The sequence below is a fragment of the Peromyscus leucopus genome, chromosome 16_21 (genome assembly GCF_004664715.2).
Source record: "Peromyscus leucopus breed LL Stock chromosome 16_21, UCI_PerLeu_2.1, whole genome shotgun sequence".
NCBI lineage: Eukaryota > Metazoa > Chordata > Mammalia > Rodentia > Cricetidae > Peromyscus > Peromyscus leucopus.
The window spans coordinates 64,352,454-64,380,020 of NC_051084.1; the positions used below are offsets into that span (position 1 = coordinate 64,352,454).

At 36.2% G+C, this 27,567-nt stretch overlaps 1 protein-coding gene across 2 annotated transcripts; it reads right to left on the reverse strand.

Annotated features, from left to right (window-relative positions):
* On the reverse strand, positions 1-27,170 carry LOC114692398 (cysteine-rich secretory protein 1-like). 2 transcript variants are annotated; one of them, XM_028868128.2, is made up of 8 exons: positions 26,987-27,170; positions 14,716-14,789; positions 12,191-12,307; positions 10,984-11,071; positions 7,587-7,732; positions 5,940-6,034; positions 3,006-3,094; positions 1-750 (listed from the first exon to the last, which is right to left on the reverse strand). In XM_028868128.2, the coding sequence occupies exons 2-8, from the start codon at positions 14,785-14,787 to the stop codon at positions 623-625; spliced, it is 735 nt and encodes a 244-aa protein (XP_028723961.1). In that variant the 5' UTR covers positions 14,788-14,789; positions 26,987-27,170; the 3' UTR covers positions 1-622. The 2 variants fall into 2 exon arrangements, with proteins under 2 accessions (XP_028723961.1, XP_037055705.1); XM_037199810.1 differs by lacking the exon at positions 1-750 and adding an exon at positions 2,203-2,291.
* Between the last annotated feature and the right edge of the window lie 397 nt (positions 27,171-27,567).

Below are 27,567 nucleotides of genomic sequence, written 5' to 3' on the forward strand. Positions count from 1 at the left end.
TAATATGCAAATAGTAAGATTTATTTAAATTTCTTCAAACAATCAAGGTCAACACAGGCACCTGAATATGCAAATTCTGTTCATTACATTTCATTTTTATAAGGTGCTTGAAAAACTCAACAACTAAAATGTAAATTGAAGTTTAGAATTTGAACCACTAATTCCAGCGAATGTGAAGAAGAGCAAATGGTGGAAAGAAATCAAAGAAAGCTAATGGGGATTTGTTTTCAGATATAATAGCTAGGCAGAGCTAGGAAAGATGACTGACAGTTACAGTTCAAGTATAGGCTGTTCCTTCACTCTTTTGTGCTCTGGGAACCTGATTCTTTTTTCCAGGATGGAGTTTCAGTGACCTTAGTCACACAGACTTGGGCTTGACTTAACTCCATAAATGTGTCACAGAATTCAGAGGTTAAAGTACAAAGGTATTATTGATTATGTTATTTCAAAATCTTTGGATGTAAAATATTTCTACTAAATAGAACAATACAGAAGAAAGGAATATTTACTGTTTGGAATCATTTCAATGTATCTATACCTCAGATTTTCTAGTGGAATGTGACCAGCCCAAGTAGAGGAGGTGCTCTTTCTTCACATGGCCCTGTTCATTTGTACTGGAAATTTAATGAATTTTGCGTTTACAGTTACATGTAGCTTTGCACACTTGTCTAACCATTGGATAGTCACAGGTTAGTGCAGCCGTCAATTCTGCACAGATAGAAAACTTGTCTTCATATTCACAACTATTTGCTGAAAAAAAAAACAAAGGAATCCATTATTTTGTTATTATTTTCCTCTATTAATAGAGACAAAATAAAACACATAAATTGCGAGAAGGGGATTGAGCAAATGAATGGATGTCCTTTAAAATTAGAGCTTTATGACATCTCTTTGATATGAATTAATGTATTTCTTCACTCACAAAATGCTGGAGAAATTTAACTTCAGTGGTTCTTTGAGGAACTAAGCTATCTAGAGGTTAGAAAGATGGCTCAGTGATTAGGAGACCTTGCTCTTCTTGCAGAGAACCTGGTTTTGATTTTCAGAATCCACATCAGGGCTTAGGACCACCTGTAACTTCAGTTCCATGGGACCCAGTGCTCTCTTCTGTCCTCCGTGGTCACTGGGTTCAAATGTGTGTGCATAAATACATAAGGCACGCAAACATTTATAAACATAAGATAAAGATAAATACTAAAAAAGAACCCCACTATTTATAATGTCAGTCATTATGCAAGTAATTTCTAAACTTGTGAATGGTTCATATTTAAACTCTATATTCTTAGCAAAACAAGTTTCATAAATATGTTTTATAGCTACTGTTCCTAGCAGTCAGCCTCTTTATGTAAAAATACTGACCATTAAATCATTCCAGAATGTTCTGTTGTCCATGATTGCCCTAGACTTTGATTCTGTTTTTCATACAAGAGGAGCTAATTTTGTGAAAACAGAGGCTTGGAATAGTAGGTAGTGGAAAATTTTCTTCTGATTATTAAATATTTATATTCAAATGTACAGCAGTGACCAGAAACCCAGCAAACTCATTTGAAATTCACCCTACAGTCTTTGTCGTATCTTTGATGTATTTCGAGAGCTCATGAACCTGCGTTCAACTTATCCAGTCTCAGAGAACTGGAAACTCATAATTACCAAATCATTCAAAATAACTTGTTTATACCCTGTACTTTTGGTACCTTTCATCGAGATACTTATTTGTTGCCTAGGCTAGAATCTAGCCCATACAATCATATACCTCTGCTAATTCCACCTCCAGAGAAGCCGCACTACCGACACATGGCTAGTCCTCTTTCACTTTGTGTGGTGGTTCTCTGCAGGCTTTACAGCCAGCAGGAGGAAAAAAAACATGATCCATGAAGAGATAAGAATGAAAGTCAGCCTGACTTTATGGTAACAGTGCTGGTTCAGGACTTCTAGAGTCTGGCTGAGATCATTTTATATTAGCCATGTTTAAGTCCAGCACAATTTTGGGGGGAAAATGTTATCTGATAACAATTAATTCAGTTCCAAGTACACAGCAATTGAAGACATGTTTTCATATCATTAGTACTGTGAACTTTATTTAAACAAATGCACAATAAAGAATTCTGTAATTCACTGGAGAATGCACAAAAATCCCAGAAATTGCCACCAAAATTTTATACATTAACTTTGATGTTATTTTCCATGTTTATAAATACCTTATTGCTGTTACATTTCCTTTATGTAGCCTGGGCTTACCCGGAGTTTGATCAATATTCCAACCTGGGTTTGAACTCCTGATTCTCCTTCCTCTGCCCACAGAATGTTGGGGTTACATTAATTCTTTGTATTTATATTCATAATAATACTGAAAATTAGATACTATGACATTCATTTCACTTCCTTCCTGTGATGAAATCTCTCATACCTTTATTATGGAAGGAGAGAATTAATTCACACAAGTTGTCCTCTAACCTCAACACACAATCACACACAGAAGCCATTTCACACATGCATGTGTCTGTACATATACAGAGTGACACAAATACCCTTTCACAAATAAATAAAAATGTAACACAAAATTCAAATGATGCTCTGGAGGAGCTTAAGAATTTATTGTATTAAGCTCCTTGGTGGGCAAAGAATTGTATATTTCTTCCTTCTCTGGGCTGATCTGTGTACTATTATCTTAACCACTTAGATTTATACTGCTTTGTCTTCTTAAAATGCCAACCTTAAGATCCTACTATTATTGAGGATAAGAAAATTCACTTGAAATTTGTGGAATTATAGCCACAGGAATATTTCTGTAGACTCCAATAGCAATAATACCAATATAGTTGCAAGTATGCACTGATTTAGATGTTTCCTTAGACAACATAGAGTATCCTGTTTTTCAATGTCAAAAGTACATACATCCTAAACAGGAAAATTTGTAATTCTAAATCCTCTTTGAAAATAAGGCCATGCTATTAAATCTTAAAACAGATTTGATATTATTATATTAATATGTTAATAAAACTTACTGCAGAGTCCATCTTCACAGTGATCAGGACAAAGGGCACACGGTTTCCCTATTGTGTAAGGGATGTATTGCCATCTTTCAATATTACCACTGAAATTGAAATAGAAAACATCAAATACTTTTAATTTCTCCTGCATACTCAAATATTTGCATATCACACACACACACACACACACATATATATATATATATATATATATATATATATATATATATATATACATACATACATGGAATCCTATTAAAAGCTTTAGTTATGTCATACAAAAACAACTAACATTTCCTGAGAGTATTCAGATATAAATGTGAAATAATGGGATAATTAATCCATTCACATTTTCCCTCAACCATCATGTCAGAACCAGAACAACTGAAATAGAATAAATAAGAATCTAAAGGTTTAGAAATGTTTTATTGCTAAAACACTCTCTTCTTTCCTGATACCTGGAAAATACATAAGACAGGAATGGTGCTTAAGTATAAAAGATATTTCCTATACAGAAAGTTAGATACAAGAAAATGCTGTGGTTTCTATAGTGTGGAGGAGGTACCAATGATGTGCTGAGTTTCAAGTATTTATTGTATAATTGTTAAAGTCCTAAGTCTTAGGAATGTTTGTGGTTTCCTAAAGGTAGCGTGTGGGTTTGATACTTCTATGCTTATCAAAATGAGAATATTAATGAGAAAAACTATTTGTATAAACTATCTGAAGTGTGCAGTACTCTGAAAGTGCCAACCTATGCCTCAGTAGGAGCATCACTTAGCTTATCATCACAGGAAATTAGAAAAGTCAGATTCTCCATTGAACTAAGGGTGGCAAGGTGTGTGTGCAATGACCAAGGGCTTGCAGCAGAACCTCTCCTCTATATGCAGAACACAGCTCTAGGTGTACAAGCAATGTTAAAAATGAAAAAGTCAGAAAGCAGTGTAAAAGATCTGTCACTTGCTCCTCTTCATTACTCATCTGACACTTCTAGGTACCAGGCTCTAGATGCTTACTTGACCAGGCAGCTGGATGGAGTCCAGTGGCTTCCTTCTTTGTATTAATTAATGCCAACAGAATCATGCTTGAAAATTCTTTGAGGATCCTACTATTCAACCCACAAACATATTAGAAAGGAATGATTTGAAAGACTTGATTTGAAGACCCTCAGCCTCTTGTTGTATAAGTTTCTTGTATTAAAAGAATAATAGAGCTAGAGAGATGCCTCGGGACTTAAGAGGACATTCCCCTTTAATAGACTTGGGTTTGGTTCCCAGCTTCCACTTCAGGTGGCTTGCAGATGTCTGTAACTCCAGTTCCAGGGGAAATGATGACTTTGGTCCTCACAAGTGTTTAGGGTTGACAACCTGGGACTGGATAACTTATCAGGAGTCTCCTCCATGAAGAAAACTGATCCTTGCTTAACACCCATAGATTACCTATAGTTCCTTATCCAGGTCAATATAACCTTTTGTTAACACCCTTGGTTGCCTCCATGAACTCAAAGATAAGAGACTATTGTTAAAAACATCACCAACTTCAGACACAGGAGTTGGAGAAAATGAGCTGGAATGACCTGGAAGCCTCTTTCCTGCAGATTAGCTCTCACAGTATTAGAAGATGCTATGTAAGCTGCCATGGGAGAAAATAACCAATAGTTTTATCTTTCTGCAAAACTGTAACAATGACTAGCCTGCTTGCTATTTTTCCAAGATTAATTTCAGTTGCTTTATTTATGCATGTGAACACCCATACACCCACAAAGGCCAGAATAGGTCCTTAGTCCTAAAGTTAAAAATAGGTATGACCTACTTGACATAGTTGTTGGTATCAAACCTTGATTCTCTGAAAGAACAGCAATAATTCTCCAGTACTGAGTCATCTCTGTAACCCTAATGTTGCTACCTTATACCTGTAAGAATATACTAAGTCTTAAATATCAAAGGCTGGTTGAGAGGTCCTTCATATATTTCAAATAGTTAAGAACGCTAAAATATTAACACTTTTTCCTTAGAATTTACTAAAAAATTCTGAAAAACTCATTTATTATATCTTGATTTTAAAACTAGAAATTCACTTCCCTTCTATGCTATGTTTGAGCTCTTAAAAAAAATTCCCATGAAAACAATGAATATATATTCATAATCTGAATGTTAACTGAATTTTTTAAAAAAATACTTTAATTACATCTGCATCTATGTTTGTCCATTTTAGGCTTTGTGCATGTACAATAACAAAGATGAGATCATGAATTTGTGAGGATGTGTGGGATAAGAAGATTTCAAGCAGAGGGAAGTATGGAAATGAAGGAAATACAGTACTCCTATATGAAATTCACAAAAATTAAAACAAACTTTTTTTTTTTGGAATTTTGGGAAACTATTCTCTGTGTTGTCCTGCCTGGCCTCAAACTCATAAAGATTGACTGTCTCTGCCTCCCAAGTCCTAGGATTAAAGGTGTGAAACACTACCACACCTCAACAATTAAATTTTAAAAACAGATACAACAACCTATATAATCAGGGGTAGGATCAATTAATTAGAAGCACCACAATCACTAATCTGTGTCATTCACTCATGTTCACTCCTGGTCTACTATTAAAAGTTTGCTTTGTAGCCTACAAACATAGCATGAACTGACAATAGGAATTTACAATCCTCATACTTGGGTACTCATAAGGTCACCATTAGTCCAGAAAACAGCAATTGAGGAGGGAAGGGAGATTATTTTTAAAGATAAGTAAAATGCTTCTGAGTTTGATTCATGGAAGTGATGAGATGGACATTTCAAAGATTTAGTTAAATAAGTTTCAACTCTAGGAAATATTTAGAAGTTTATATTTCCCTCTCCATGTAAAAATATATCTTTAGTTTGTTTTTATACTATGATAATTTAAAAATGTCAAATTGCATTTGACATTGCTGAAAATAAACTTTGAAGTGGATACTTACAGAGGACAATAGTGACAAACATATAAGAATGGCAATAATTGGTGAGAACACTTAGCAACTCCACATGCCACTTGGAAAGATGAATTCCAAACAACCTATACACCCAGAGACAAAGACAAGGCACAGGTCAGATAGTAAAATAATGCAGAAAAACAAATACAAAATTAGAAACATCATTGGTATACTTTGTTTCTATATGCCTTATAGACATAGTTAAGTGATTGAATCAAACTACAGATGTGAGAACCTCCCGAAGGGGCTGCTGTTGGTCAGCTAGTCCGGCAGAACTTTTGGGAAGCACTCAGTGGAGTTTATGAAGGCTGAGAGTGGCTTCAGCTCCATCTCAGAGAAGCTTTCTTCTTCTTTGTCATCTTTGACAGTTTCCATGATGATGAGGATACAGAACGCTGGGATGAGGCCAAAGAGCGTTGTGTCAAAATGAAAGGCATCAAAGAATCTATGGACACTAGGAAGACACTGGTGTGATGTTTAACTCCTCTGACACTAGTTTCAGCCCTACAGGCATGTGACCATAAACAGTTAAAGGGTAATCTGGATATCAGGTCAACTCCTGGTCAGACACCAAACTGACCAAGATGTTGCTGGTGACTACTCTGAAGTGCCTTTGCAAAAACAAGTGTCCTATGTCCATAGAACCCTGGCCTTGGAAGATGAACCAGAACTTCCTCCCAGTGTCATAGAAGAGATTGTTCAGTTTGATACTCTAAGCTGTGATCATGAGTATCTTCTTATCTGTGTGGACAGGGATCATGAGTGGCTTGCAAACCTTTCTGGTTCATCGTGATGGAAGGCCAACACTCAGCATATTTCCCAGAAGTTGTATGTGGTAGATGCTTCTTTGTGGAGCTCTGGCATGGACATCCTAGTTTCCTCCTAAAACTCTGTTTCAGCTCAAGTCTCTCAACCTACAGGATCTGATCAGGTCAGGGATTGGGAGTTGACCCATGCCTGTACCACAACTGGATCTTTCCTTTACCCAGCCAATCAGGATCCCCATATCACCTACTTCCTAGTTATGGAAGGCCTTCTTTGACAGTGGGCAGGAAGGAGCCACAATCTTATAATTCTTGCTAAAAGAGTTATTTTATTTGATAGGAAAGGGCCCAAAGCCCTGGCCTTTAGATCCAGCAGGAAGATAGCTATTCAGGGTTTCTGGTAATAAAAGTCCAGGAGACTTTCCCCTTTTCACTCAGGAGCCATACACAACTGATATACGGTCCTGTTAAAGTTTGGGGAGGTGCCTTAGAATATAGGCCATTACCCCTGTTTGGGGACTTGAGTCAAGAAATTATGGTTAGGAAAATAATCAAGTATGTTCCCTTACAAAGATTAGATAAGCCATTAAAAGCTGGAAGCTCAAATAGCAAATGAATGTCAAGACCAATGAACAACCAACCACTCAAGATCTTCACCAAGGTGTACAGATGGTGTGCACTCTCTCTATACTCCATGAAATTGGGAGAATGTGATAGGATGACAGGAAGTTCAAAGCCATTCTGAGCTACATAGTGAGACCATGTCTCAAAAAGAAAATAAAAACTCTCTGCCCCGAAATTCTTTATTGAAATCAGTCAAGTAATTAAAAATATTCCCTTGCCTAGCACTTACAGAGAGTATTTTTCTTACCTGAGTATAATTTCCAACTATTGCATCAGGTGGATTTGGGCCTGAATCAAAGTTGAAATATTTGCCTTCATCAAACCAGCTTTGGATTACATGAGACCATGATGCTGGATAACTTGACATGAAGATATTCTCACCACATCTTATGTCTAAGGAAAAAGACAGACCACTCACAAAGACAGCAATAAAGAAAAAAAAGAGGAACACAAACACGCACACACGCAGGCACGCAGGCACGCATGCACACTTGCATGCGCACAGAATCCCTGCTTTTTAATATTATTACTCACAGTTCCTTTTGAATATTGCTTAAGAAACATCATTCAGACCTGAGGAACTTTTAGCTGAACAGTAGCCATAGGTATTCAAGATGTGTGTGCTAAACACCATGAGCACTAAGTAGATAGAGAAATCTTTTCTTCAGTAGCTTCTATCCTCAAACTCATTCATCCACACATTAAATTCTCCACACCTGTGTGCAATGTGTATGTGTGTGTGCATGCCTGTGCCTCAAGTGTACCAACTGTGGATTTGCAGTCTTGAAGAAGACCAAGATTAACTCCTTTCATTTCTCTCCTGAGTAGCTAGAGATTTTTTATAACAATTTTATGTATTTAGGATTATTGCTCTGTGTGAGCCTTCATTACAGTCATTCTTTAAAAAACTACAAGTACAAAGCAAAAAAAAAGAAAGGATTATATTTTCAAAGTATATATGGTCATCTCTGGTGATATTTTATTTGTGCTCTAATAAACAAAGCTTGCATGGAGATCAGAAGAAAAAGCTAGAAACTATGTTAAGCATAGAGACTGGGCAGTGGTAGCCCATGCCTTTAATCCTAGCATTTAGGAGGCAGAGAGTCATCTGGATTTCTATGAGTTCAAGATCACATTGAGAACAGAGCCTGGCATGGTGACACATGCCTTTAAACCCAGCACTAGTTGACCATAGAAGTCTGGAGGTCTATACAGACAGACAGGAAGTGATAGAACCTGAAGGGAAGAGGAAGTGATACAGCTGGGTGGAGAGAAGAAGAAAGATGACAGAGCTCAGAAAGGTATATAGGTATGAGTGTACAGGAAGTAGTTGTCTCTTTGGCTGATGATTTCCTAGAAGTAAGACTTGGCTGGCTTGCTCTCTGATTTTTCAGCTTTTACCCCAATTCATAGCTCCAGGTTTTTTATTAATAAGACTGTTTAGCAATTCATGTTACAGTCATGTCTTAACTAGAATATTAAAACTTCATGGGCCAGATTTTCTTTAAAAAATGGGGAAAAAAATCTTTTAACCTCCAAAAATAGCTTAGTATTTTTTATAAGGTCTGTAAATAAAAAATTACTTTAAATTTAACTGAATATTATAACCTTTTAAGTTATCTTTTACTCATTATATTATTAAATTAGAAATGTCTAAGAAGTAAAACCTTTAAAAGAGATTATTAATTTATTAAGTTTAAATTGGGCCAAAGGTGATCATTTTTAATGTTTTAAGAAATATATCATGGATGGCCGGGCGGTGGTGGCGCACGCCTTTAGTCCCAGCACTTGGCAGGCAGAGCCAGGTGGATCTCTGTGAGTTCAAGGCCAGCCTGGGCTACAAAGCGAGTCCCAGGAAAGGCGCAAAGCTACACAGAGAAACCCTGTCTCCAAAAACAAAAAAAAAAAAAAAAATTAGAAAAAAAGAAATATATCATGGTCCATTTATTAATTTTGTTATCATTTTTGCACTTCCTTATATAAATATTGTTTTGCAGTTTATTTTTTTTACAGCGTTCTTCCAGTTTTCTTGTTTTTCCTCTACACAAGCCTCTACCTTCTTCATGATATTACTCATAAGGCTACTTTCTTCTGCTTCTTCCATTTTTTGATGTTCAGGTCTAGATGTTGGAGGCGGGCTAGGTTCTGGTGATGCTGTATTGCTCTTCATTTTGTTGTATGTACTTCTGCCTTGACGTCTGCCCATCTCCTTGTGGTTCCTTCTTGGTCTTATCAATGTACTTGGTTCAGAAAGAGCTGACAGATTCAGGAAGTCTCTCTCTCTTGTCCAGAAGGGAGTTCTCTTGTCCAAATGGGAACTCCGGGGCAGGATGGAAGCTCTTATCTGGACCGGAAGTCTCTGGTCCAGAAGGGAAATCAGGAGCAGGATGGGAGATGGGGGCCGGTCTCTAAGTCTCAGGAGGTGTCTGGGGTCTCGGGCAGATGGGCGTGGGGGCAGGGCGTGGAGATTACAGGGGCTGCTGGTGGACTTGGTGAAGGGGATCCCTCTCGGTGGGGCTAGACGGGGACCTGCCCGGTGGCCAGAACCTGTGGCCAAGTTGGGCAGGTCTTCCCAGAATGGCTGGTGCCCAGGGATGGCGTCCCGGTTGGGCTCAGATACTCACCTCTGGTCCAGAAGGGAAGTCGGGGGCAGGATGGAATCGTAGTTTATTTTTAATTTAACATAATGTGTCCTTTTAGGCTTTCATAAGTTGAGCTCACACAAAATGAGGGAAGTGCTGGGTGTGCACATATTGGGACTTTCACACAAAATCCCAGTACTTAGGAAGTGAATGTTGAAAGAACAGAAATTTGAAGATATGTAGGGACATACAGTGAGACCTGTCTCCTCCCCATCAAAAATAATGAAGGAAATAGTAAATGTGAATACTAAGATATTTGATACTTCTTGAGAAAAATGAAGAATTAGTTGATCAAATTAAATATAGTTTTTATAATTAAAAAGATATCTTGGAAACACAAAAAGCCATATCATTAAAAATTGGGTTAAAAACAGAAACTCTAATTTCAGAGTGCTAGAGAAATGGCTGAGCATGTAAGAGTATACCTCCCTATTTCAGCAGACTTGAATCCAACTCCTAACATCCATACAGTGTAGCTTACCACGGCCTGTGACAACAGCACTGTGACAACCACCTGTAACCTGTAAGCTCCAGAGGGTCTGGTGCCTTCTTCTGCCCTCTAGAAGCATTCTTACATACATGCACACATGCATAAATATACATGACCCACATACACATAAACAAAACCATAATAGGATAAAAATTAAAAAGAGATTCTAATTTCACATTTCCTTTATAAGGCCATAATTAGTAATTATTTTCATCCAGATATCAGTTTCTAATCTTCAAAGCAGAGAAAGAGATGATCCATATCTTGTTTCAATTGTAAACTGGTTGCAAGGCACAAAACTGGCCTCAGGAAAGACTGTGTAAAATATAAGACATTCAATAAGCACAAACTTCAGACTTTCAGAGCCAACTCTGCCCCAGAAATATTTAACTTTTAAAACATGCAGCATCAGAGTGGGTGTTTATTTACAATTTTTTGTTAGCACAATATGAGAAAATGGGCTTTCCTGTGTGACTCTCCATGAAAACTTAAGTGATTTTTAGTTTACATACTGGTGGTCCTGGAATCTGCAGGACTGTGTTGGTAACTGCACTGGCTTGCCCAAATCTGTGCATTATCTTGGGAACCATAGCTCCATTGCTAAAGAGGAAAAAAAGGAAGATATCCATGGAATCACTCAAACAGCAGAGTCACATGATCTTTGCACACAGGCTGATATCATTGCAAAATTTCTGTAGGAGCCTTCTGATTTTCATCATAATCAATATATAATTTAGTATATGTCTAAAATTTTATATTAGCATGTATATTATCAGCTTTCATGGTGACATTTATAAATAAGTTTATTTTTCATGTTTTCCTCCCCCCATCTTCCTGAACCTGCCCATCCTCCCATGCATGCCCTCTCACCCACAGCCTCCATTTGATGTCACACAGGTTCACTTTCCTTCCATTTCCCATGTCTTCTATAGTCCTTCCCAACCCCCAACATTGATCTTCTTAGTAGTTTCATAACCTATGTCCAAAGATACTCCCTCTTATCTATGGACTGTTCTGTACCAAATAAATACAAGTAGTCTGTCTTCCCAAGCCCACAAAAAAGTACTAAAACCATTAATGGTCTAAAATTACTGAAATCACAACATCAATCATTAAAGACTGGGTAATTGCTATAGAGCGAGTATCACTAACCATGTTGAAGTACTAAGACTATTTTTACAGCTGTAAGAAGTTGCCTCATAAATCCTAGCTTCATTTTTTACCTCATTGAATAAATTTAAGAGACACATGGACTTTGGATCTGGATCCAGAGAGTAGACTATTTAGATGAAAGGTCATTGGACCTTAAAGGAGAAATCTTCTGATCTTAGGAGAAAAGAGTGAGCCAAAATAACATCGTGGCTTTTCACTGGAGATCAAACTCAAAAGATGTGATTTTAGTTCAGTAACTATAATTGATATAGCTCCATAATACCAATGAGTCACTGTTATAAAAGAAATTTAATGAATTCTACTCTGATCATTGCACAACTAAACACAGTAGAGATGTAGAGAACCAACTAAGTCTCTACATGCATGTTATAGCACATGGATACATACCCACACACATGCACACCAACAAAACAATGAATACATTTTGTTTTTAAATAGAATCTGCAGTAGAGGCAGACCCTCTTGAAGCACACAGGAGAAGCTAGATGCTATCCACAGGCTCTAAACAGAGCTCTCCAAATGCACTGTCCTGTTGTGAGCCCTCACCATCTTTAGTAAGTCACTACCCTGTGGAGAAACCATTCTTCTCAGTTGGTTGTGCTTGTTTACAATCTCTTCTTGGACTGACTCTTTAGAGGTTATCAAATCCTCAAAATTCGTATCCTGAAAAATTAAAAATTAAAGTCATGTTAGTGTATGTTAAGGTTGCATTAAAAAAGTGAATAAGTTGTCTAAGGTGAATGAAAGTCAATTTAAAGTACTCGGGCCAATGTTAGTCATTAAGCCTCGATAATAAATTTAAAACAATCTATGACTTTTCATGAAAAGTACTTTATATATAAATTTTGAGGATAAATAGAATTTATGGCATATCAAATAAAAACTCTTCTGAGGCTACAAATGTCAGTTTTGATTTAAGAGAGATCTATAATAATAGCCATGAACAGTAGAGAACCTTAAGTCATTCATACTCAGTTAGGCTGTAGCAAGTAAGTGCTAAGGATGAAGAAATATAATTTACTATAGACCTTAAGAGGCAATAGCCATCTGACCAGGAGTTTGAAAGCTTGTGAGATAATGTGTAGGTCCTTAGCCAATACATGTGTGCATTGTAGAATTTTATATGAAACAGGGTTTTGTGATCACTCTGAAGAGAGCTTTATCTAATAGAACATCCAAGTCAATTTGGAGACAATGGGTTCTTGAAAATAGTTGAGCATTACTGATTTTACATTTCACTGGACAGTAATAACCCTGATAAGTTAGCTCAGATGTTGATGTTTAAATTTACCTTTTTCATTTGTGTGGCACAGGTGGATGGAGTGATATTATGTGAATTGGCAGAGATATAAGAGCCACTTGCTGATATAAACATACTCCAAAATGTGCTGTTTTATAGTGTAGAGCAAAATGTTACAGCATAACTATCGATGGACTGACTCTCACATTCATTTCTTAGTGCTGGAATCTGTGGTTTCTCCTTTCTACAGTCTTACTTCCCTCAAGATTTTGGAGATATTGCACCCACAGATCTAAACACATTGCATTGTCAGGGGCTGCGACATGTCCATTTTTCCCTAATGATTTACGTTCTGAAAGCACTAATGACAGCCTTGTGTCAGACGATCTCTCACAGCTAGTGATTTCTAAGGCAGAAAGGATGTACATGTTAAAGTCATTGCTTGAAAATCTTCACATTTTATTTTAATATAAAGTAACAATATCCCCAGATGTTTATTTATTAAGGGAATGGCATCATTTTCTAAAACATTTATACTTAAGTGTATATGTTTGAGTAGAATATGGGTTTGTGTAATGAGTGCAGTGCCAGTGGAAGCCTTAAGAGAGTATCAGATTCCCTGGAATGTGAGTTTCACGTGGATGTAAGCCACCTGAGGTGGACGCTAGAAACCAAAGGGTCCTCTTAAAGTGCAGTAAATGCTCTTATTGACGAAGCCATCTCTCCAACCCCCAACCCCCAGACTTTTCATTTAAACCTGAAAAATCTACCTAAAGAGGTTTTGTTTCCAAAGACAATATATATGGCTTCTGAGAAAGCAGTTATTATTTTCTGCTTGTTATGCTACCTTCCCTGGTAGCTAAAAATTCCGTGAAACAATACATGTGCTTCCATTTTCTTAACAGAAAGTTGTACAGATTTAAAGAAAACATACCAGAAACACGGAAATGTGAGTTTATAATGTTAAAAGGTTTGTTTTGGATAGAAATGTGACCTAATAATTACAACACCACAAAGTAAAACCAAGAGAAAAAACAATAAGTGACTCAGAGAGATGAAACAGTTCTCCATGGTAACTCTCAAAGAAGCCCTCATTCATAAAACATGGCTTGAATCTCTCTGCTATTAGATCTTGAAAATTTATAAAGAAGTATCAATGGACCAAAGAGAGACGGGAGGCGGAAGGGATGAAGGGAAAGAGAAGAGATGGTTCAAAAGTTCTGTAAAATACAATCAATTTAAGAAGGAAACTGGGAATGCAAACAAATTGAAAGAACACCTAGATAATAATCTCCAGTTACTAATTTGATTATGGTAACAAAATACATATAGTGTATATTCCATTAATAACTGGTTTAACCAGTTATTGGCACTCGGTACTCTTGAGCAATTATAGTAGTCTTCAATGTAGGCGCCAAGAGAAGAGAATGAAGGCTACAGCAACCCCCAGTGCTTCTAATTTTTAGTAGCTTTCTAACTAAGAGGAGAGTTATTTTTCTGGTACTACACATTCCATCATTAAAGAAGGATACTGAGCCTCATCTGGGATTGTCTAAGCATAAGAACATATTATAAATAACAAATATTTGGCTCATGTACATATTTATTGTTTGCATAGTAGATATACTTAACCACTCTGGGGTGTGTGTGTGCGCGTGCGTGTGCATGTGCGTGTGCATGTGCGTGTGTGTGTGTGTGTGTGTGTGTTGCTAAGGATCAAAGTGACTTACTCCACACCCTGGCCTTCCAGAATTTGAATAGTGATCCTATAGCTTCCTAGCCTTCATGGTTGCCTAGATTTTTCTGATAAGATACCAAACTTTACCCATACCTTACAGTGTTCTTGAAGAATGGATGGGGCCAATACAGCAGCCAGGACCAACAACAATGGGAACAATGTCATGTCTAGAAAACAAAGAAGAGAAAAAAGATCTGCATTAAATGTTTAGTACAAGGAGTTCTGAGTAACACAGAAGGCAGGGGGAAGTAATGAGACTAATTTCCAGGATTTACTAGCAATATAACAAGGAGAACCTGAGGCAGACATTATATGTTCCCAATTGCTCCCTACCTTATAAGTTGAGACAGAATCTGTGAGGGAGCCCCAAACTCGCCACTTCAGTTAGTCTGGCTACACAGCTTGATCTGGGTATTCTTTGTCTCTACCTTCTGCCTGCATTGAAGTTATTAGCATGCAGCCACATCCACCTGGCTTTTACATTGCTTCTGGTGACTTAATCTCTGGTGCCCATGTTTGCATAACAAGTGCATTCTCTACTGAGTCATACTGCCAGCATCTACAGCAGGTTTTTAATGATTTCTCCTAACCAGAAAGAAGTTTTTCTTACTCTACAATTAATAAAGGCCTATATAGATGGATATAATGCATAAATAGGTATAGTTCATAAAACTTTCCAAAGCACCCTTTGCCCCAATTTAGACACACAAAATAGCATAGAGTATTTTTTGTGTCACTTGTTATGTGACCTCTTTGGGCTTGGTTTAAAACTCATAAAAACCTAGCAGTTAAAACTGTGACTTAATATCCCACTTTACACATGAATAATATTAGTGTTAGAGATTTCATACTGACGCGTCATAAAAATTTTGGGAGCAAAATGAAATCTCAGCACCGGCTGTGTGGTGTCATAGCCTTCAGTTCTGAGAGCCAGAGGCTCCGGTGATTTAGAATATTATGTAAACAAGGAAATATGTCAATCAAACTCCAGCAGAGGTGCCTGGGGTGAGTGCATTACTGGAAGAATCACATGATAGCTAGTCACATTCTCCTGAGTATCTACTGTAATATTTTCTAAATTCCAATGTCATATTAAATCATCACTCAGTTTGCTTTGTCATGTTTCTCTGAGCTAGGAAGCAGTTAGCACAGAACATAAATTCTATAGAACAGCTAGAAGTCATTATGGACACAATCTGGACAAATATCCTGTAAGAAAAACAGCCTTGTCAATTCCTGAAAAGCATTCTCTTTTCTTTTCTTTCTTTTTTTTTTTTTTTTTTTTTTTTTTTTCCAAGAGTGAATACCCCTGTTTCCTTGAATTTGCTAAGCAGTGGCACTGGAATTCTGAGGTGTACCTGATCTACACTACTTGAAATTTCTGACATTCACTTAAGCAACTTACCTCTGTCTTTTGTAATGAGCTGTCTTACCTCAAGGACTGAGATTTACCACATAGCAGTCTAGTATCAAATAGCTCTAGGGATTGACACTCATCATAACTTTGACTGCTTTTGAATCCAACATCACAAGTTTAGCTGGATTGGCAGACTCTATAGGTTCAGATGTTGACTAGTCGAGTATATCATTTAAACACATGAAGAAAAGTATGAATAAGCTGAGCAGTGGTGGTGCACACCTTTAATCCCAGCACTTAGGAGGCAGAGGCAGGCGGATCTCTGTGAGTTCGAGGCCTACATGGGCTGCCAAGTGAGTTCCTGGAAAGGTGCAAAGCTACACAAAGATACCGTGTCTCGGAAAAAATGAAAAAAAAAAGAAAAGTATGAATAAATATCCTTTGGAATTACAATCTTCCCCAAAGTCATATAATTCCCTTTTAAATGATATTAAGTAGTATCATAATATCCTAATATTATCCAGTCATTTCCTTTCTGCCCCAAACACAAATATCTATGAGGGAAACTGCTTTTTCATATAGGATATATACACCATTTATACATGTAAGGAACCTACAAGCTACCTGAGTATATTCACCTATAATCAGAAAAATGAAATGTTTTATTTTCTGCTTGTTTTAATTGTATTTTATGGACCCGTTATATATTCTGGTGATCATCAATAACACATTTATTTCAAGTTCAGTGCTATAAGGTTGATGTGGACAATTTAAAATCATTAACAAGGCTACCTTCTCATCCATAATCTAATAATATTTGCATTAGTGCACAGAAAAATGTCTGTACTCCTAAATCGTAGTTCTAATAAAAGTACCTCTAATATAACTACTTTAGAAAGTCACAGATATTTTAGAATATTTTAGAATAAAGAAATTCATTCTCACATCTCTGTACCAAAGCATTTCCAGATTAAAAATAAAACTGAAATCATGTATACTTAGCTTTAGAAATTAAATTAAAAAATGTATTCAATAAAATTATCGACAAGGACTGTCAACAGTCCAGATGTGCAAAAACCAACTATAACATTTTACTACCGATAAGTTATAAATGCACTGGCATCAGGAGATTCATCTTCAAATAAAATAGTACTACTTACTGCTGATGTCCAAGCAAAATGAAATGTTTGTTCTGCTGAAAGGAGAAAGGTGGTGACAGACAAGAGTTGGAACTGTCTCTATGTACTCTACCTATTTCCTGCTTTGACACAATCTGGTTGTGCAAGCACATCTTGGATAACAAGGTATGACACAAGATCTGTCATGGTAGATTTTATAACTGTCATCTAACTGAAATTTTGGCATCATATGGTGACTCTGTATATGGCTATCAGAAACAAATTATTAGAGAAGTTTACTAGCTCTTGAGTGCTCATCTAATGTTATAATGTATCTATATATTTGTCAGTAGATGCTCCTAACCAAGTCACTTTCATCTTATAAGAGCTGTATTTCTCTCTTTTAAGGGGGCTGCAGAGGCGACTCAGTGGTTAAGAGTAACTTATGCTCTTACAGACAACATTGAGTTCACTTCCACCCATGTCATTTGTCTCACTACTGCTTGTAACTCCAGCTCCAGGGACCTGACACCTTCTAGTCTCCCTGAACACTTTATTCACATGCATGTACCTCTACACAGAAGCATATATATATATATATATATATATATATATATATATATATATATATGCATGAATTTAAAAAATAATTCTTTTGAGAATAAGTGTTAGATTATACTTTTCATGATCTCTAGAGAATTCAAGATGTCTACACAGAAATCTAAAACATCTCTGATTAGTTGTTGGACCAATTTGATTTAGAAAATAATTGTGTCCTTTACCTTTGTAAATTCAATGTGATAGTGCTTTACACAGTATATTGGTAAAGAATCCCAGAGCTCTCTGGTATTTTTAAGGTCCCTAGTATTAGCTTTTATTTTCTGGTCAAATGAAGTTGAACACAATATTGAGCAACATATCAAACTATTATCATTTCAGCGTGAGAATCCACACAAAGTTTTGTGATTTCTAAGCTTATTTTGACAACATAAAAGTGAAGCAGGATAAACTAACAACAACAAATTTCCTAGGCAATGATGCTAAGAAATCTTTTTTGATAAATAAGCAAGAATAACTAACACAATCACAAGTAGTACATACATAACACTGAGAGGCATTTGTGGGGCACATGCTGTCATATATATTGAAATATATCATACATAATTCAATAATCTATTCTTATTTTCTTATTTATCTTTAAGTTCACTGATTTATGTGAAAAAGACATACCAGAGAAGATAATCTACTCAATAAATGTTTTAATTGTATATAATAATAGGCTTACATATTAGACACTGTTTAAGACAATCTTTAAAGGTCAGGGTGGATTTGACCATAAGAAATTAAAGGCTCACAGGTTGCTTTCCTATCTTTCATCACCCCCTGATGTGTATTTTTTAAATATACAAGTGAGAGCTGGGTGGTGATGGCACACAACTATAATCCAAGCACTCAGGTGTTAGAGGCAGGTAGATCTCTGTGAATTTGAGGCCAGCCAGGTCTACAGAGTGAGTTCCATGACAGCCAAAGCTACACACAGAGAAACCCTTTCCAGTCAAAACAAATAGATAGATAGATAGATAGATAGATAGATAGATAGATAGATAGATAGATAGATAAGTGAAATATGAGCTCTAAGTAAGTAAATAGCATTTCTGAATCACATTCAGATATGCTGTCTCTACCTCCAGCTTTCAATGGAAGAATGTGGCAAGAGCATGATCAGAACAGTCTCCATCCTCACCCTGAAGGCTGCTTAATGGTGAGCAAATTCTCATAAGCTTGAGATTTCGGTTCTCATGAATATTGGTGAAATTTTTATAATGATGTCCACTTTGATATATACATGGGGAAATACTGTTTAGTTTACTTGTGATTAGATGATATAGTACGTATCATCCATTGCCATGTTCATGTAATTTCAAGGCCTTTCTTTATGTATGCAATGCTTCCTTTCTTTCTTACCTGAATAAAAATACTCTATACATCCGTGAATTATATGAGAATAAGTTGACTTTAGTAACTAATATGGAGTAACTGTTTCCATGAGAAATTCCCCAAAAAAAGTGAATGAAAATAGCTTGAAAGGCAAACATCTTCTGGCTTATGATTCCTGCTTTACAAATTTTCATAAACTTATTACTTTATGATCATTAAATACGCTACAATATATAAGGTTGCTGTGGTTCATGAAATAACACACATGAATTCAAGCATCAAAGTGATATTAGTTTTTCAATTGGGTTGTTACTTGTCGGTTTTGTTTTCTAATTTCTCACTTATTTTTGTGACCTTTTCTTTGTTGAAATATATTATAACAAATGATAATTTTTCATAACACATGTTTCCTAAATGTAGACCCCAGAGAATCTACAACTTACAGCTTACTGTTAGTCGGAAAGTTGAATAGGTAAACTGATTCTTTGTCTACACTATATGTATTTGGATTAGTGTCATAATAAAACTTGTAACTGAGTGCATGTGATTGTTGAGGAATCATAATTCAGCAAAAAGCTATAATGAAGGGAATAAATCTATTCATGGAATGTTAAAAATCTAGAAAACAATATGCATTTAGGTGAAGTCTAGTTTACTCCAATCAAAATGGTTAAGGTTGTAGACAACCCCTTAAAAATATCTTCTAGATTTACAGGTCTATGGGATAATGTATGATAACTCAATTCATGTGTACAATGTGAGATAATAAAATCAAAGTAGTCAGCAATTTTGTCTTTATCATTATGACTTTATGCTTTCAATGTGTAGTTATTTTATTTCAACTCCTAGTTATTTTAATATCTATAGCAAGTCATCATTGTGATCCCTCTGAATGCCATAAGATATCAGAGCTTATTATTTTTGTCTGTGTTTTAGGACATGCTCTTTAAACTTCTTCTACACTACACCATTGCCTTTGATAGTTGGTTCAAATTCAAATTGCTTTTTCCATTATTCAAAATATTATACATTTAATAAATATATTTAAACAGAGATTCTGTGACATTGCAATAAATATCTTGTATGCTGAGACAAAATTATAACAAAAGACAATCTCACTACTAAGTAAAATAGATAATTAAATGACATGAATTATTTCTAAATTCTCTTACTCAGCAGCTAGGAAGTGTCCAGCAGGGCAATCTAACATGTAGTATCTGGGAATAATAGCGTTTTTCTTAATACATAAATATTCAGTGGAATTTCTTCCACAGTTTCACCACATTTCTCATTTTGTGCATTAAGAATCATTGAGTTACAGTGAGTCAGAGAAATTTCAGGTATTGGGTTAAACATGTAATCTAAATAAAGAAAAAATAATTTTCATATTTACCGTTTTTTAATTTATCCACTTATGCTCATTAACCAGACTGAGAAATAAGTCCTTTCTCTTGGTGGATGATAACTGATTCAAGATACAAGATTGGCTTAAGTGTCTATACCACTAAATCACCTTCTATAATTTCCTCAGTTTGCAAATCTGTAGAGAAAACCACTGTACAAATATTTCTTTTTTCTCTATATTTTAGCACATAGACGATTGCTTTTAATTATTTAGATAATATAAAGGCCCATGGGTTTATGCATTTTGTAGCTTGTTTCTTAATCTTTGACCTTAACTTTTATGGCATTAAACTCTCTTTCGTGCTAGTTTTAAAACTGTCAGGAAGAACATCAAGAACACTGAAGAAAACAAATGCTACTTTCTAGATAGATAAGCTCCAATCAATGGGCTGTTTAATGAAACTACGTAAGCATAACTCATATGTTCATTAAGAAATACATACCTGAATGACTAAATCATGCCATATTGATATTTTTCTCATCTATGATGAGAAAAAACATTTTTAAAACTATTATAATTCATGTGTTTTCATTCATTTGGCTATTTGTCCCTATGCTTTATCCAACCTTGGTTTCAACAATTCTCACTCATATAAACCCTCCTCTTTCTCACTAATTAGACTCCCGGTTCTCCACCAGGGGCCTAGCCGTGGATCTCTGCATCCAGATCCCTCAGTCATTGGATGGGGTTTCTAGCACGACAGTTAGGGTGTTTGGTCATCCCATCACCAGAGTAGGTCAGTTCAGGCTGTCTCTCGGCCATTGCCAGCAGTCTATTGTGGGGGTATTTTTGTGGCTTTCTGTGGGCCTCTCTAGCACTTTGCTTCTTCCCATTCTCATGTGGTTTTCATTTACCATGGTCTTCTCTTCCTTGTTCACCCTCTCTGTTTTTGATCCAGCTGGAATCTCCCGCTCCCCCAAACTCTCTTTCCCTCGACCATCACCCTTCATTAACCCCACACTTATCCAGGCTGTTCATGTAGATCTCATCCATTTCTCCATCATTGGGTGATCCCTGTGTCTTTCTTGGGGTCCTGTTTTCCAGGTAGCCTCCCTGGTGATGTGAGTAGCAGTCCAGTCATCCTTTTTCCACATCTAGTATCCTCCTATGAGTTAGTACATACCATATTTGTCTTTCTGAGTATGGGTTACCTCACTCAGGATGATTTTTTTCTAGATCCATCCATTTGCCTGCAAACCTCATGATGTCATTGTTTTTCTCTGCTGAGTAGTATTCCATTGTGTATATGTACCATATTCCATTTATCCATTCTTCTGTTGAAGGGCATCTAGGTTGTTTCCAGGTTTTGGCTATTACAAACAATGCTGATATGAACATAGCTGAGCAAGTGCTCTTGTGGTATGATTGAGCATTCCTTGGGTATATGCCCAAGAGTGGTATAGCTGGATCTTGGGGGAGTTTGATTCCCAATATTCTAAGAAAGTTCCATATTGATTTCCAAAGTGGTTGTACAAGCTTGCATTCCCACCAGCAGTGGAGGAGAGTTCCCCTAGCTCCACATCCTCTCCAGCATAAGCTGTCTTCAGTGTTTTTGATCTTAGCCATTCTCACAGGCATAAGGTGGTATCTCTAAGTTGTTTTGATTTGCATTTCCCTGATGATTAGGGATGTTGAGCAATTCCTTAAATGTCTTTCAGCCATTTGATTTTCCTCTGTTGAGAATTCTGTTTAGTTCTATAGCTCATTTCTTAGTTGGAGTGTTGGGCATTTTGATGTCTAATTTCTTGAGTTCCTTATATATTGTGGATATCAGTCCTCTGTCAGATGTGGGGTTGGTGATGACCTTTTCCCATTCTGTAGGCTGTTGCTTTGCCTTGTTGATCATATCCTTTGTTCTACAAAAGCATCTTAGTTTCAAGAAGTCCCATTGATTGATTGTTTCTCTCAGTGTCTGTGCTACTGGTGATATATTTAGGAAGTGATCTCCTATGCCAATGCATTCAATACTATTTCCTACTTTCTCTTCTCGCAGGTTCAGAGTAGCTGGATTTATGTTGAGTTCCTTGTTCCACTTGGACTTAAGTTAACTATAATAAGTCACAATAAATATCAGTGTGTAGATATGTCTTCCACAGGACGATGAAACTTTCTGGGAAGGTGGCACTTGTTGACCCAAGGAAATTACTTGATCAGGGCCAGAAGTCGACCCTGTTGGCCAACACATACAACACTTTAGATCACAGTCTTCTCAGAGTCCTTCTTCCTGCTGTTCTGTGTAATCCCTTTCAGATACACAAATAGAATCTAATGTACGATGACTTTAGCAGTGTTACAAAAGAACATATCACAAAGGTAATATTGAATTAAGACATTAATTTTATACATGACTCACCCATTATCATATCCAAAGTTGAGCACAAACATGTTTTCAATAATACATATTGAATTATTGAATATTTAAGTCAAGAGGAAATGAGAAAAAAGAGGAGGGAGAAGCAGGCCAGTTTAGAAGAACAGTGAGGGAGGAGGGACAAGTAACAGGAAGAATGTTTGAAAAAGAAAACTCTAGAGAAACATGTTATTTTATGTTTTTCTAAAATTACATATAATACATATAAGCATGTTTATATACATACATACACATACACACTCATATACACACACAAAACTTATATGTGCGTATATATATACATATATATGTAAATAAAACTTAATTATGCCAGTGAGGCTAACAATACACCCTCTAAGAGCTTTAGACTATTAACAAAAACTCTAGTACCTGACATTAGAAAGTTCTGTTGAATTTTTGGTTAGGGGAGTCCAAGTGACTCTTAAAACAATATAGGCTTTTATTTGTTGCCCTTTGATACAGTCTAGAAGTTAAAGGAAAGTCCCTGTTTCTGAAGAGACCACACACATCAGATACAGGGCTCTGTCTCACTGGCTCTCATCTGAAAGCTTCCTTCTAGAAGTTGCTGTGCAAGGTGAGAGTGGAGAATAGCAATCAGTAGTCCTAATAAGCTGTTATGCCTATAAACCACAATAATGACAAGCATGGTAAGTTATCCTCAAAGGTTCATAGTAGCAGTCTTCTGTAGGCTGTAACCAACATCTAATTGTACTTAAAGACCCCTCTATAAGGGGTAAATTATGCTTGGTACTAGAAACCTAGCCTAGTTAGAAACTTAGGGCTAGTTAGGTCATGGGTCTTAGAAGAGAATTTACCATCAGTTTACTAGACAAATATATTTCCTACTTTGAAAAAACACCAACTGTACACATTGTTCAGAACTGCTGCGGTATGAGTAAGGCTTATCCCTGCTTTCTGGGGACCAGCTTCAGCAGAGATCAGACCTGAAAAGGGTGGATGCAGCAAGCAAAAAAAAAGTTGCACAAGATAACAGTTTGAATTTTTTCTGAGCCTCTAGGAATATTTTATTTGATACTGTGCTCAGGAGGCAGTATATAGAAGAGAATACTTGTTTATATCTATCCCAGAGCCACAGAGATTATTTTTATATCCTACAACAATGATTACATCATTCAGTACTGGCATTTCAAAAAATACCTAATACAGGTCTATTTTTCCAACATGAACCAAAACATTCTTTAAAAGACATAATCATAAAATTCAATGATCACAGTTCCTGGAGCAAGTAGACAGAGTTTAAGTAGGCGGTGGAGGAGAGGCCCTTAATGTTTCCTTATGGTCACTATTGCCAAACAATTAAATCTTAAAAGCTAATTCTTTTTTTTTTTTTTTTTTTTTTTTTTGGTTTTTCGAGACAGGGTTTCTCTGTGTAGCTTTGTGCCTTTCCTGGAACTCGCTTTGGAGACCAGGCTGGCCTCGAACTCACAGAGATCCGCCTGCCTCTGCCTCCCGATTGCTGGGATTAAAGGCGTGCACCACCACCGCCCGGCTAAAAAACTAATTCTTAACTTATAAAAAGCCAAACAAAAATTCTTATCAAATTATACTATAATCTGTTTTAAACATATATATATGTATATATCTATATATATATACATATATATATCCTAATTTACACATCTATATCATTTCTACTACATTCCTATCTTTCTTATTTTTATAATCTTCTAATGATTACCTCATAATGTAAAATCATATCTTTTCTTGATTCTTAGTTTTCAAATTTGCATTTTATATCTATAAAAGCATTAATATCTTCACTACAAAATAGGCAAAAAAATGTTCCCAAACTTATTTGTTGGTTTTTTGTACTTTCCCAATCTTGTTCTTCATCTCCATTTCCACAGTTTAGTTAGAACATACTGGTCAGTCGTCTCATCAATATTAATACTTTCAAATGCATAGGTTTTATATTACTTTTTTCAATGAATTTTATTCATCTAATTTCCTTTCCCAGACCATCTCAGACCATCAACATTTTGAGGGCAAAAGGGGAAAAGTCAGTGAATCCTAAAACCACTATACCAATGATTTTATTTTTTAAGTAATAAAATGAAGGAGAAAGTGGGGCTGTATCCACTCAACCAGAAACCAGACTTTGTCACACAGTTTCTATCCAAACAACAGTCCTACAGTCTCCTTAGCTAAGTGACGAGAACTGGAACTTTGTTACACAGTCTCCTTGGCCACACAGCTGTCATACATTCTATTTAGCTAAATGGTGAGTGGCGCCACCATCTTCCCCTTTTTAGTTGATCCATTTGAAATTCCACTGACAGTGTTCTGATGCCTCATGCCAATCATTGTAAGATGACTGGAAAAAGAAAAATAATAAGTAAAAAAATAAAAATTATCAATTCCAAATTAATAAAAAAAAATGGTCAAACAGTAGTGGAACCTATATATTTCCTAATAGCCTTAACTAAAGAAGTTGACACTTTTTCCACTTTGGAAGAATCAATATGAGTTTTACTTATAGTAGAATTTTTTTCAGGTAGATTATGAAAATCCAAAGAAAATTTGAATAATCCCAAACTCCCTTAAGGTGAAGTTGAATCCTGTCCCAAGAATGTTCTGAAGCATTGTGTGATAAATGAGTAACACAAATCCAGTGGAATTGCAAGTGACATTCTATTGATAATCTAACCTTAATATTTTGAATTTGATTTCTATATAAAGCACTACTTCTTCCAAAGCATTGTCTTTCCTAAGTACTTCTATCCATGTGTTCCTGAATCATAAGAGCAATAGAAACATTTTTTGATAATTAATTCACATGTTGAGCTGAATGAATTTGTTTAACCAAAGCAGCAGTAGAAAAAAACAAAACTAGCTGCAATAGCAACTAATGCAGTAACTTCTAAAATTAAAGTTGCGACACAACGTTTACCTCTGTAAAAAGCATGTACAACATTATTCATAACCTGTAAAGCAGGATTAGCATACCAATTGCCAGTATTATTAACAGGAAGTAAAATATGACATGGTTGGCCTAATGTAACAAAAGCCTCATCTGTTACATTAGAAGTAATACAATTGGACCCTGCCTTACTGAATGTACCAGGCTCTGTTGACTCTCCATGGGAGACCTTGACTTGGAGGAGGCGGAATTGGGGGATGGTTACAGAGGGATGGCTGGGTGGCAGAAAAAGGGAGGAGAGGGCATCTGTGGATGGTATGAAAAGTGAATAAAATAATTTTAATAATCAAAATAATAAAGAAATTCAATTAGAAAGAACACAATGCTTGCAAATTTTTTAAATGAATCACTGTTACTCTCAAAAATATATAAAGAACCAATGGATTCACTATGTAAAATTGCACAAGGAGCTCCAACACAGGCATCTCTTGATCATTTGTATAAAACATTACTGGATAACACCTAACCAAAGGTCCCCTGCTCTGCCGCCTTCTCTAACTGCAGCAGCAAAACCTACAGGCTCCTTGTCCATTTTTGGCCTCTTTTTAGGTTTCTTTTGAAAAGGAGATACTCAGGTGGCCAATCCTCCTTAAAATTTTAATTTCTTCTTCCTCTCAGTTACTTTCTGTTTGAAAAGACTCCCCATTCTTCTTATCTCTTTTCTCCTCATTACTAACCTCCTTTCCAAAGGATCTTTAAAAAGAGAAGAACAATTGATTTATTTTGAGGAGAAGTTTCTGTAGATTTTTTTTACATTTAGGTAATCTCCAACTTCCATTGGAGCCAAAGCCTGCTTGTTTAATGATAAATAAGCTAAAGCATCTACAGACATGCCTGTGATCCATTGGATTAATACTAATATCTAATATCTTCTCCTGCTTTATCCCAATTATCAATATCTAGGGAGCCTTGATCAGGAAAACAAGGACTAAGCTCATGCACAAACTGTAAAAAACTCACAAACTTGACTGTCCTCTGCTTTTATTCTTTTCTATTTCAATTATGTTTTGAAATATCAACAAAAAGCTTCCTTTCCTTAGACTCCACCTGTCCCATTGTATTAATTTTTCTTTTGTCTTATATACTCTCTTCAGCCCTATTCAATGACCAGGGGATCTTTATTAATTCTTTCTTATTAACCACTCTCACCCAGCCCAACTCTTTGATAGGTGGTCTGCAACACCCTTGTGGGATTCTCGCTGCACCAGAAACACCTTATTAATACTTATCTTACTTCAGGTATCCTGTTCAGGCGCCACTTATGCTGGGCACCAGCTGCAGCAGAGATCAGGATGGGAGAAGGGTGGATGGAGCAGGCGATGTAAAGAACTTGTGCCGGACAGCTGTTTGAATCTTTTCTGAGCCTCTAAGAATATTTTATTTGATACTGTGCTCAGGAAGCAGTGTATGGAAAAGAATATATGTCTCTCTCTCTTTCCAAGGAAAAAAGTTTATTTTTATATCCTACAACAATGATTACATCAGTCTATATTTGCACTTCAAAAAATATCAAATACGTGACTGTTTTCTCAACATGAACCAAAATGTCCTTAAAAAGTCATAATCATAAGATAGAACGATAACAGTTCCTGGAGCAAGTGGACAAAGTTTAACTAGGCGGGGGAGGAGAGGCCTTGAATGCTTCCTCATGGTCACTGTTGCCAGACTATTAGGATCTAAAAGGGCAATTCTTAACTTATAATATGCAAAACCAAATTTCTTATCAAATTATATTATAATCTATTTTAAACCTTTGTATATATCCTAATTTATATATCTACATAATTTCTGCAACATTCCTGTCTTTCTTATTTT

Excerpts from the sequence above, each read along its gene's own strand:
- LOC114692398 (XM_028868128.2), bottom strand. The coding sequence starts at position 14,787 with ATGACATTGTTCCCATTGTTGTTGGTCCTGGCTGCTGTATTGGCCCCA. Across the intron at positions 6,035-7,586 it reads TAGTTGGAAATTATACTCAG|GTTGTTTGGAATTCATCTTT; the intron begins GTAAGAAAAATA and ends CTGGGTGTATAG. Across the intron at positions 751-3,005 it reads CTGTGAAGATGGACTCTGCA|CAAATAGTTGTGAATATGAA; the intron begins GTAAGTTTTATT and ends TTTTTTTTTCAG.